Here is a 13,045-nt window from a genome sequence, read left to right as displayed (position 1 = left end):
CAATGCGTGCTGCTCTTTCCGATTGGTGTCAAACCGGCACTGGACCTCCACAATGAATGTGCTCCACAATGCAAGAACCCTCAAAGCACGCGCCTTCCCTTTCGAAATCCTTTAAAAGGACTAAGGAGTTATAGGGTGGAGTAAGAGACGGGAAGCCGGGTGAGATTCCGCTGGTAGTTTCCAAGGAAGAAACCACGGCGGGCCACACCGGCCAATATAATATTTCGTGTGGCCTTTCACCTGAAAGTTCTTCAATCTTTCGACGGTAATTGCATGTCCAGTCTCAATTATGTCAATTACAAATGATTTCGAATTTACATGAACTAATTGCGAATGTAAACACGGCGCAAAACAAATGCTTCCTCGAAGAGCATCCGAATGCACGAAGAGAGAGAGAGAGAGAGAGAGAGAGAGAGAGAGAGAGAGAGAGAGAGAGAGAGAGAGAGAGACAGACCACATCGATGCTTGGCGAAGGGAGTCCTGCTTAGGCCGGCGATGTTGCATGAATGTGTTGGCCAGCACCAGAAGATTCCTTGCGGGTTGCAGCCATCGTTTGTGAGCCATCGAGGGAACGGTGGGTAATTTGTGAGCTTAGCTTAGCTCTGAGGCACGTGGAACGCCATGTCCCGTTTGTCAGTGTGGCTGTTTTTCGGTTCAGACTGTATATACGATTTTTCCTGCAGTCCCGAAGTGTCAATGCGATGTCCGGGTGTCCACCAACAGAACGAACGTGAGCTTTGCTTGCGTGTGGCCAAAGCGGGTTGAGGCACGTCGTATTTTTCCGCGCCATCATCACCATTTACGTAGTCCGACTGTTCGGACGGATTTGCGAACGATTTCGTCATACGCGGCAAACGGATGGTCAGCTATATACGATGACGTTGCGCGAATTACCTTCACGTCCCTCAAATGAAATGAAGGCTAGACGCCGTTCTCGGGAACTCCGTAAAAGCGAAATGCAAAAATCGCGCAAAACCGGACCCGCCAGACATTCCTTCTGGCTGGCCAATCTCGGGGTTCGACTTGGTGATGAGAATTCTGGATGGCTTAAAGCATCCTTTCTCTGCCGCGCCAGTTTCGGGAAGTGGCCGTGGGGCTTCTTTGCGCTCATCGATTTAATGATGTGGTCGTTATTGCGCGTTTAATTTTGTAGTCGAAAGAGGCTGAATTCATTAGCTGATGATTTTAATGATAGGCATTATAAAACATATTAAAAACGGTTTTCGGCCGAAGTTTTACGGTAATTTTTGGTGGCCGCGCTCGTCCTGGCGTCGATGGTTTTGGGTTGGTTTTCGTTTCTCCGAACAAATGTGACAGGGATGCTCGGGCTGCAAATGGAGATCTTGTGCAGATTTCTACTGCTGATAGTGAGTGTGGACGATGTTCGGATGGTTCATACTATATGCAATAATTTCATAGAAGGTGTAAGTCTAGAAAGAATACGTAGGGAATTGCTTGTATTCTTAGAAGTTAGGATACATATGAAGCATAGCTAGAAATGAGAAATATGTAGATTTAAATTTGATCAACAAATTGTTTTCGACTCCTGAATGTTGGTGAATTACAAAGTGCAAATTCGTATGCATTATTTTAAAAACATTCCTGAAAATCCCCAAATTATTTAATGCCCTATAAATACGCTCATCTCAAGGCAATCCTAACCATTTCAAAGTGCGATAAAAAAAACCCCTGCAAATAGGTGAAAGAGTCATAAAATCTGGTTTCAAAGTTTACAGAAGCACATTTTATGCCCGTTTTCTTAACGATTCGTGAAAAATGAAAGTGAAATTGAATGTTGCCCGGGATAATAAAACACCGCCACACTCTCTACTGGCGCGAGAGGCAGCGCAGATCAGGGTACAACTTTCTTGACTTTTCCTTCTTCTGCCCCGTTTATGATTCTGATTTCACATTACAATTACGTTTGTAGGGGGTTTTCGCGGGCTTACTTTTACTTAGTGGAAGTTGGAGCTGATGTTTAAGCGGCAAACAGCGGCATATCCATTAGTAACAGCACCGTGTGTTGGGCCTCGGCAAGCAATGGGGCAACAATATTTTCGCGAATGTGACGACAACGATATCCTGGGGTGATCCGTGGCATGGCAACTCTGCGCTATTCGAAACAATTTAATGGTACACCGACAACGCTGTGACGGAGAGTTTCCGCCATGCTAGTAACTTCTCGAGGTGGGAAAACTTGACGTCGTCCTGCAGCAGGAGGCAGACCCTGACTGGCAGGCCTTTGACAGCAACAGCTGGGATTTGTCAAAGCGAGCAGCGTGGCGGCCGCGTATGGTAATTTTTCTTGTTCGGTTGTATTTAAATTTAAATAAAATGAATTCATCATGAAATGCAGGCAGCGCACGCGGTGGTGAGGACGTCGTCGTCGAGCGATGGAATGAATGTTGCCCCGAGTCGCGCAAGTCCTGAGCCTTTCCGGGTCGTCCGAGAAAAGTGTCCATGTTTTCTCCCAGGCCAGGCAGTCGAGTTCTCATTCGAGAGATTGTTGCGCTCCACTGGCACATCGAGGACATGGCTGGCCGCCGAAAGCCAAACACTTCGTAGCATTGAAAAATCCCCGGATATAGGAAAAAACAAAGATTGGAGGTCCGTTTGGTGGCCAATATCAAATGCGAGACGGCTCGAGCGGAGACGGGAAGACACCATGGTTAATTGCCATTGTATATTGTCGCGTTGTTGCTCGCCGTAAAGAAAATGTTCGCTTGTCACACGAAATCGGGAAAATTCGGAACAGCTGTGATTTTCCACGACGACGATTCCCTCCGAAGCCTCCTCCGTCGTGGCGTTCGCCACGGAAGCACATCAACGTCTTGCCCTCGGATGGCCTCCGCGACCCACCAGAGTCCGGCCCGCACCCGGTTGATGGGTGATGAATTCATCGGTTTATTTTTAGTGCGCGACACCATCGTCAGCACCGTGTCTCGTCCCGGGGTAACCGGGGATCCGTGTCTTATGAATTATAGCCCCATTTTCAACGGATTCCAAGTGGTGATGTCGTCGTCTTCGTCGTAGGTTGCGCGCTTCATCGCTTCTAGAGTAAACAACAATTGACATGAGTCTGTCAATAGTTTGAGGAAATTATGTCATTTGTTACAACCTTTCGGGCGCGCGGGTCTCGTGTTACGGGATTTCCCGAGGATTCGCCGGATTCTGGCGCACTTACCGTTCGCCGCTTGACGTGTCGGCTGATCCGGCGTGCCACTGCATTTACACGGTCGCTTCGTGGCCACCCGGTAGGTCCCGGGACGCAACCGGACGGCCTGGATCGTTTAATGCCCGGCTCGTTTTCACGCGTTTGATGAAAAATTATCCACTTTGGTGTTTTGTTTTAGCCCCCGCTGTCAGTGTCAGTGTGGCACGCAGCGCGCCCGGTGCCCACGTTGAGGATCTATTTAAAAACTACAAATATTTGTCTTGCGTGTGCATTACGATATCCATCAAACACCGTTCGGATGGTGTTTGGTCTGGCTGTGTTTACTCTCGCCATAAGATTGGAAGAAGGAGCGTTTGCTATTGTAGTCCTTTCAAAACAAAAACTCAACGGTATCTTAAGCGCTTAACTGGTCATTAGACTGAATGTTTCAAAAGTGTAACACAAAGATTATGTTTCGGATATTCGATACGATCGAGAAAAATAGATAGCAAACTTTTCTTCACTTGCTATACCGATTTATTTTTTTTATGAATTTAAGAAAGTTAAATTAATTAATTGGTTTTTATTAAGATACTACTCAAACTGGCGGTCTTTCAACAAAGTATTTGGTTTATGATGTCTAGCTTTTGAATAGCTTAGAAGTTAGTTGTTTTGAATTATCCTTAAAGTCCTTATGATTTAAACTAGAGTTGTACCTAATGAATCTTTTGGAGAGATTCATTCACTAGAATCTTTCACTCATGATTAATTTAGATTGATTCATGAATTGTTGAGAACTCGAATCTCGTAACATTGATGAATCTTTCAAAGTTTTCATTAACTTTACAAAATCTCTAATAAGTGTTTATGAATCTTTAACTAATCTTCATGATTCTTTGGTGGAAATGGGTCATACGACAAAAATCAGAGGGCCTTCCCATTTCAGTGACGTTTTTGGTGACTTTGGGTCTGACGATTCTCTCACTCAGAGATTTATGAATCTCAAAATCTAGGCAAAGAGTCATTCAGGTTCGTGAATCTCAATCAACATTGTTTTTTAAATCGCTAATCAGCAGATTTTCATGTTGTGGAGACTCTGGATTTTTATGTATTTCATAATTCAATTCGAATGGGGTAAAAACTGTCCTAAGGATTTAAAATGCTTGTCACAAATGGCTCGGTCTTTTAAGGTGACACGCATCCAACCGCTTAAATCCTAGAGTTTATTTTTTTAACTTAACTCACCACTTTCCTTTTGTTCTTTTCCTTGCGTTTCTTGGTTTTCCCACAAACCCCCGGGTAGGATAAAATGGTATGCTGCTGCACACAAATCGGCTTACTTATCCGCTGTTTTCATTATATGAACGACGATTATAAAATGTTGCACGAACACCGGGTGCCGGCTTTCTTCCGACGCTACAAGACACTTGACAAACGGAATCCGCTCCGGTTTTCGTTTCCTTGCGGTTCCTTGCGTTGAGTCCTTGTCCTGGGCCCGCCCGTGCAGGTACGGAAACGCTCGGCCGAAAGCGGAAGAGGTTCGTTCTGAAGTGGCAGTCCGCAACAGTGACAATATTAACGCTCCTACATGCATGTACCGTCCCGTTCTAAGTCGCACGCGGCAGGGAAGGAGGATCAAATGGGAGGTGAGAAAGTGCAGTGCCAGCATAAAACTGGGTGGAAAAAAGGGAAGAAAAATTAACGATCCTGTACGATCGTCATGTGGGTTGGTTTGGAACCCGGGGGGGCAGGGGAGAAGGGACTCTGAATGTTTGCAGCAAATAAGTTTAATACCGTCAACTATATATGCAAATTGCACCGAGCACACAAAACACAAACATTGAGCCTGATTGCTGGAGTCACAGCACGCACGGAGGAAACGAGCAGTATTCGCCCGGGACGTACGGTGCTCTGTGCGTGTGTGTGTGCGTTTAAGGTTGTTTGTTGGTGTGGAAAACTAGAGTTGCGTGGAAAAACTAGCTCTAAGTAGCGTAATGGGACAAGGCTCTGTTTGGGAAGTGCAAAAACCGGGGGACCGACGCGGGGCAACGAGGAAGGATAAGGCAGGGGCGTACACAAAGGAGTTGAACAACTTCAAGTCTAGCCAGAAGGACAGGAGGTACCGAACCTGGTACACACCACCTCTGGAACTCATACTGAACTGTTGCCTAAAACACGTCCTCGTGCCTCCCTCTGGCCAATGAATGTGTGCGTGTGGGTGTTTGTGTGTCTCAATGTGCACAGGGACATTCAAAACCGGAAACAAGCCAAAAGTGGAAAGCAACCCGGCGGAAACGGTGGGAATGGCTGAACTGAACACGATGATCCGAGTCGAGCGGACGGAGGTCTACGATAGCACCAGCCACTCACATCCACACACAGACACACACACACTTTCGTCCTCTCAAGGGTGAAAGGTCCTTCGGTGGGTTGTAGTTTGCCAGCAAAACTTCAAGAGTATATTATCGACTACCGGTGAACCGTTTCGGATTCGGTCCGGTTGGGAAAAGTGTGGCCACGGTGGGGTGAAGTGGAACGTGGTACCCTACTTGTGGTACGTACGGTGGGTTTTCAAGGATGGGAATACCGGAAACCGGCGCGATTCTGGCACGAGCAGTTCGGCGTGCACTCATTTGTGCTGTTTATTATCATTATGATTTTAAATAAAATGCAAAACAGTTATCTCCCAGCGCTTGGGCTCTGGGACTGGATCTTGTTCTTTTTTTTCGTTCACCCTGCGTACCGGATGTTCGAGGATCACTGACGCGCGCGGTTTGGTTTTGTATCGGAACGAGTGCCACTTGAGTGCTGGCACACACTCCATACACCATCGGGCGCTTCGCGTGTTTGCAGTGAGGCGGAAAACGACAAGGATATTTTGGTAATATTTTCAACTTCTCACGGGCATGGTGCTGCTGCCCGGAATCTACTGCCAAGTAGTGTGTGCTCGAGAGGTTGATAATGAACTCCACACATTCCCTTCCGATATTGATAATGATTATGACGGTGGAGGGAGTGGAGGAAACCAAACCGCGCGGCAAAAAACTGTAGCTTACCAATCCTTATTGTACAAAGCTTCTGGTGATCGAAAGGAATTTATTTCACCATGGGAAACTAACGAACAAGGATAACCGGAAGTCACCTCTCAATTTGGCACGCAGTGTTGGTTCGTCAAGTGGAGCCAAAGCCATGTGCCTTCAATTAGCTAACGCTGCAGGGAATAATTAGAGGATGCACAAGTGGTCCTTGATCTCTTTATGTACTTGAGTTGTGGTTTGCATTGTTGGATGATAAAAGAACCTATTTATCCAATTTGCAACATTATAACATGACCTTACGCGAAGCGCTACGTTTATTCGATAGGTAAAAGGGGAATTTGTGAATTTCGCGGGAAAATATTTGTTTACTTTGCATGAGTTCTCGTTGAACTCATTTTTATTATTGTGCTACTTACATTCGTATCTTTGTTAATAAAACTTGCCCTATTTATTTCTTTTAATTAACATGTTTTGGTACAACGCTTGAACATCCATTCAATTTTCTTGTTCAAACTAAAAATTAAACTGTGTCATTCCTTTTTTAAATAGTTAATCATAATTACTTCTTCATGTTGGCTAAGACGTTTTATTATCTCCCATGGAATTGGTTCATGTTTTCCACAATATACTTCATAATAAATCTTCATCAACCATCATTCGAGCAGTATGTAAACGACTTATTCACAACCAAAAAAAGTCATATCTAGCGGTTGAAGTCGTGCTTCATTATCCGGACAATTTCGAAGGATACGCACGGTTCGTTCGTTCCTACCAGCTTTCATTAGCGAGCCGGCGAATAAAGGTGTTGTTAGAAAGCGGCGGTCCCACCCATCCGCCATGTGCAGAAACCCTTTTTTCTCCTTCGCGCATGGCGTTCTTTTTCAAGTGCTGGCTATCATTATCGCGCAGAAATGTTTAGCGGTTAATTAACCGCAATCAGTTAGAGATCATTTAACTCATCCTCCGCGCACTCCCGAAGGCCAGAACGTTCGTGCTGTTTGGGTTGGGTTGGGAGGGAGTGGGAATTGTTCAAGCGCTGCACCGACCATCGTATGGGTGTGTGTTTGTAATGGGTAGTCCCCGCGAAAATCCGCTGTCAAGTGCTTGCGGGCCGGGATGTTCCGGGACGATGTTGTCGAAATGAGGCCATTCCCTGCACAAAAAGGCATTTATTTGTGCAGCCCGCGTTCTCGCATCGGCGCGATTCAGCGCCGAGGGGTGGTTTTGGGCATTTGAAAATAAGAGTGCGGCCACGGAGGTAGGGGGGGAGGGGGGGGGGGGGGGTTTGCAAAACTCACGCAAACACACATAATCAGCCCGCGGATACCGGGGCCCCACCGACCGTTTAACAGTGAATGCTAACTGCAGTTAATTTATATTCCGCGAAAATTAATTTTCGTTTCCACGCGGACGCCATAATTTAAATGCAATGTGTGTAATTAGTAGGCCATGTTTTTATTCACGCATGTTGGGCAAAATTTACATTTTTTCGCACATGCACCGGATAATTTATAGATAGGCGAGCGGGCGTGCCGGTGAGCGAGACGGCGCTAAAATTGGCAATCGCGGACTGAGAGAAAGCGGCTCATATGGGGATGGTTCACTTCTTGGGAACTGGCCACTTGCTTTGAGTTTGAGCATTCAGATGTTGTCGAGGTGGATCTTAAGCTTAAAATGGAAGCAAGATGTCCTTCAAGATAGCGTGAAGGAACCCAAATACGGGGGCACATTCTAATTAACCGAACCAAATGCAAAATGCGTGCACCTTCAAGAATCACTTTAGGGTGTGACACCACATGCCGTCGTCTCTTTTGCAATCCCAGAAAACTTATCCTCCACACGTCGTGAAGCGAAAATGATCCCGTAGACAATTATCCGTTTTTCGTTGATTTGCATAGATTATGTAAATAGATCCGCGTGGCAACCGGTGGAAGCGGATGTGTATTAAATTTGATAGACCTCGTGTGTGCGTCGGTGTGTTTGGCTATTACACTTACTCTATCCGACACTCTATCGAATGTATGCAAATTAAGCCCTTTCGAACTTAATCAACGCAATTCTTCGTAAACCGATCGCAAAAGGTAAAATATTGTCTAAACGCTACCGTCGATGCGCTTCGACGCTTGTTCCGACGAAGGCGATTGCTTGTTTTAGGGCCAGAAACAGAAGAAACTAGTCAAATAAACATCGGACCGCTCGGCTGCTAGTAGGGTTAGAGCCTTTCATCGTCCGTTCTAAAGAGGGATGACCTGTCCTTTAATAAGGGCAGTGGTTCGTTTGGGGTAGATGAAGGAGCTCCTGACTGGAGCTGTTTGCTTGGAACTGGAGGCTCATCCATCCGGTGTTTATCTGACCAACTTCATCCTCCAGGGGGGGAAAGTCCTGCGAAAAGGGGAAGGCCCTTCGGTTGTTATTGTACGTTGCGTGGGCCGGTACTGCTGTTGTTACTGTACTGCTGTTTGAAAATCCCCGAAAGGGTTTTCACTTACCTACGTATCTACCTTCGAACCTAACACACTGCCCCACGCGCACAACCTGACCCCCTCGCCGGTATGTCCCTTTTCACCCGCCCGCACCGAAGGATACAAAAGGATGTACACTTTTATCCAAAAACATTGTACATTTTGATGAAATATTTGCGAGCATTTCGCAGCGAACGGTGGAAGAAAGTGTTCCGTGGCGGTTCGCATCGGGGGCCGAGGTACCAGAGGTACGGACCCATCATAGATTACATCTGCCCGGTGACTGACTGTGCCGGGTTCTGTCCCGCACGCCGTACGTTGCACTACTAAGCACTGCTCGTTCAGCGTACGTCAGCGCACAGCCCGCTATCGTTGTTGGCTCGTTATTGTGGCCATTTAGAAAAGGGGTTCCCGTCCTCGAGAGCAGGGCGGGGTGTGGAAGCCGACTCCATGCACTGGAGGGTTCTCGGGGTGGCTTGGGGAATTTGAAAGTGTATCCTGTGGATGGAAAAATGCACAGTGATGTTCGAGCGAAAGGACGAAAACCAGTTTTTGGATAATCTATCCCGGTCTATTTTTATCAGCTTTCATTGGAAAGTTGATTATTATAATACTTTCCGTTTCTTAAACTTTTTTTTATCTCTTGCATGTCTTTGCTGTAGAAGTAATAATACTAACACCAACAATAATATTTATTTTAATTTTTTAAATTTTTTATTCCTCAGTTATTTAACGTGTTTAAATATGCCAAATGAAATGCAATTATTTTCGTTGAAGGGGTTTCAATAAAGAATGTAATTTCATTCTTTTAAACATACCTCTAACTACTCCTTCAAACCTTTCTGCAGTTCAGTTTTTTATCTCTTAGTGATGTAACAAGTTTTAGTTTCATTTTGTTTTGTTCGATTGTTTATGAATATCAAGAGTGTTTTTTTTTATAATCCCAGCATTTTAAACATTTATTTGACACGTTGTCGCATCTATTATAAATTTTAGCTATTTTTGTATGGAACTTTGTGTACACTAAAAACTCTACAGATAGTGAACCATCGATTATTAAACTTTCCACTCATTAAGTTTAACCACTGCAGATGTTTTTTAATGTTTGCTATATTGTGTCAACATTTATCTAAATTAAATAATTGAAAATCCTGTTTACTAACCCACACAAAACATGCATCTACAAATATCTCTAGGTGTATTCATCAAGATGTATACAGCAGGGATTATACAACACGAGGAAATTGATGAAATATCCACTTATTTAAATATATAGTTCTTGTAATAATCAAATTAAAACATAATTCTCAAGTAAAGAGTAAAAAACATGACTCTTTTCTCAATTCCTTCTCCTCGGAGCATCGCCGGGCCGTCAAGCTAGTTTTATTATATTTTCAAAACTATCCTGAACGTATTTTTCTAAATATATTCAGTTTTTATCTCGCCCCGTTATTCCGTTTTGTCTAAATTATGTTGTACTCTTTTACTGTAAAATGAAATAGAGTAAGTTAAACGTCAGTCTGTGACCATGAGTGTAACTTTTACCTTTTCGTACACTCTCTGCACTTTCGACTAACGCCGAAAGGCACCGCAGCTCAGGGGAACGGCAACGGCGGATGACGACGGCAGCGGAACTGTAGTCATTCACCCGAACATGCTCTTCATTAGTCCCCGCGGTAATATTGCCAGTACAGGATTTGATGAAGAACGGTCTACCATGACAGTACGTACGACGACGACGACGACGAATCCCCGGCGATGACGACGACCGGATAGGCCACGGGCCACACGAAGCCGGCGGATGTGGGGCGGATGTGGACGATGATGAAAAGGAATTACATTGTGGGTACCTTTGTCTAATGAACTGGCGTACAATTTCCACCTTCACCTGTAGTTGGCAGCATCCATCTTGCTGCGTTTGCTGCTGCCGGTGGTGTTTCGGGTTTAGCTGGGCCGGTACGTCATCTCCGAAGGTGGAGACACGGTTTGGTCCAACCCACTCCGACTCCGCAGCAGCGCTTGTTGTTCGGCCCGGCCATGTCGCAGAATGGCGCTCGATGCGCATGCCACCTAAACCATAACATCAAACGGCGATGGGGGCGAAGGTGCCCGTCAGGTGCTAGCTGAGAATAAAAAAAACGGTTCCCGAGCAAGACGCGACGATGGTCCTGGACGGTTGTTTGTTCGTTCGTCCCCGCTCCGGCATCGGGGTGGGCGCAATATGGCCGTTTGGATGCTCGATACATCGTTCGTGCGGGAGAGAAAACTTTCACTACGGGACCAGTAATTGCGATTTTCGGAAGTTTCCAACATCGATTCGCTGTGTCGCCGGAAAGTTAAACACACTATCGATGAAGAGAAGAGCACATTGTTCCATCAATTGATTCGGTAGGTTTTGTTTTATGCTGATACGGAGGACATGCCCTCGGAACAAAGTAGTAGCAGCGATGTTATTTCCCATAATGGCAGTTAACTTTTACTGCATGGAACGATCTCTGGGAAAAGTTTTACAAAGTAATGTTTTCGTTCAATTTGCTGGATGATAGTGGATTAGAATTCAATTATCCTTTTTTTTCAACATGCGATAATGAATATTCTCATTATTCAATTTATCCTTATAAACATATAAACTTTCAAATCAGATAATAAAACTCTTACGAAACATCCAAAAACTCTGCATACATCAAAATGAAGTAGGTCTTTCTTCTGTTAAAAAAAATAAATCCGGCCATCGTGCAATCCAACCAAACAAACAAACAAACTGACCAATATTTTAATGGCCAACATGTGCTTCGCCAAGCATTCCCCATTGCCATCGGCAGCATGCGGACTGATGCCGTTGACGACAGGCGCCTTAGCGATAATTCGTAATGGCAAAATGCGCGCGTAGTTTTCCTTAACCTGGTTGCATAGCTCCTCGAGCGTCCTTGTTTGCCAGCGTCCGCGAGCTAATAATATTCAACTTTTTATGGTTATTGCTGCCATTTCGTGTAAACGCAGTGAAGACGATGGAGAATGGCAAACGGCCAACGGAAAACAACAACACCAAGCAACAGCGAAAAATAAACCTGCAAACCACCCAAAACAACGTGCTTAAACCTCGGGAATCGCACTGCAATTGATTTACAATTTGTCGACGTATGCAAATGGATACGACCATAGTGTTGGCGCCGGCAGAGGGTTTGTTTCGCGGGGCGGGCCTGTGGGGGAGGAAATGGTTTCTGCTGTTTTAACTTATCTTCAACGGTTTTGTACAACGGGTGTTCATTTTCCCGTAGCAAATCTGTTGCACGAAGTTTAATATGATTTATGTAGGATAATTTCAGCTCGTTGTAGATTTGCATTTTTGTGTCGTTTCACCTCATTTTCCTGATGAGCGCAACACTTACGCGTCTTTTCTGTTTCTCTTTTTCTCTTCCCCTGTTCCCGCCCATGCAGAGCCCCGAGGAGACGATCAACGCCGAAAACCTTGTAAGTAAAAAACGCAAAACATTACACCATCAATGGGCTTTTCGTTTTTGTTTTGTTGACAAATCCATAAAACTGACCCATCGGTCGGTCTACAAACTGAACATGCTGCCTCTCGTCATTTCCACAGCTACAGCACCCGAACGCTAAAGAATGGCTAATTGCTGCCGCGAAATCGGACTATCAACTGCTGGCGAAGCTGTCCTCCGAGCATCCGACGCTGGTCAAGCTGCAGGTAGGTGCAACTGCATCCATTCTACGCATACAAAATGCAACGGCCATAAAACACCAGACAGACAAACACACACAAACACGAACGTACGAGTAGACAACAAACTCCCGGACCTAACTAAATTAATTCAAATCGTCCTCGTGGCGGGGAATTTGCATCGGCAGTTGATTAGCATCGACACGGGGGGATAAAATTTGTCATTGGCGCTACAGATGTGATGCATAATGCGGCGGACAATCCGGTGCGCTTCGATCCGGCGCTGGTTTCGGTGGTTTGGAGTCCGGTATTTTAGTCCGGAGCAATTCACGGGGTCACATCCAATTACGCCTGTCACACGTCTTTTAATTTATCGCACGGAAATGATTGAGTGTTGCTGTTAATGACCACCGGTTTGTGTAAAAATGGTGTAATTTATTATATTTTTCCAATTGCCGGGTTATTTGTGGATGGCTATCAATAATTGTTGGTGGAAGAACGTGAAAAAAACTAAAGGAATCCAGGGGAAATTGGACAGATAAAAATTTGAATCATAATGATGCTAAATTAATCTATTAGTTCTAACTAATCCAAAAAACAATCGAATGATACACACACTTTAAAGATAGTCACAAACGTTGAGTCTGTTTGCGATAAATAAAAATCATTCACGCAATCGCTCCCTGACGACGTTTCAGTCGCATCCTTTTCCAAT

General features: G+C 45.0%; 1 protein-coding gene across 1 annotated transcript in view; it reads left to right on the top strand.

Annotated features, from left to right (window-relative positions):
* The window catches only part of LOC131282524 (ankyrin repeat domain-containing protein SOWAHC), a 104,984-nt gene that overhangs the window by 5,765 nt on the left and 86,174 nt on the right, over nt 1–13,045 (top strand). Inside the window, exons 3-4 of the mRNA XM_058312016.1 lie at nt 12,093–12,125; nt 12,253–12,357. Of these exons, the coding sequence (XP_058167999.1) occupies nt 12,093–12,125; nt 12,253–12,357 (138 nt within the window). The remainder of the gene's footprint in view (nt 1–12,092; nt 12,126–12,252; nt 12,358–13,045) is intronic.

This window comes from Anopheles ziemanni, chromosome 2 (assembly GCF_943734765.1).
Source record: "Anopheles ziemanni chromosome 2, idAnoZiCoDA_A2_x.2, whole genome shotgun sequence".
NCBI classification, from domain to species: Eukaryota; Metazoa; Arthropoda; class Insecta; order Diptera; family Culicidae; genus Anopheles; species Anopheles ziemanni.
Note: the sequence above shows the minus strand (reverse complement) of the source record. Positions and strands in the feature narration are given on the sequence as shown.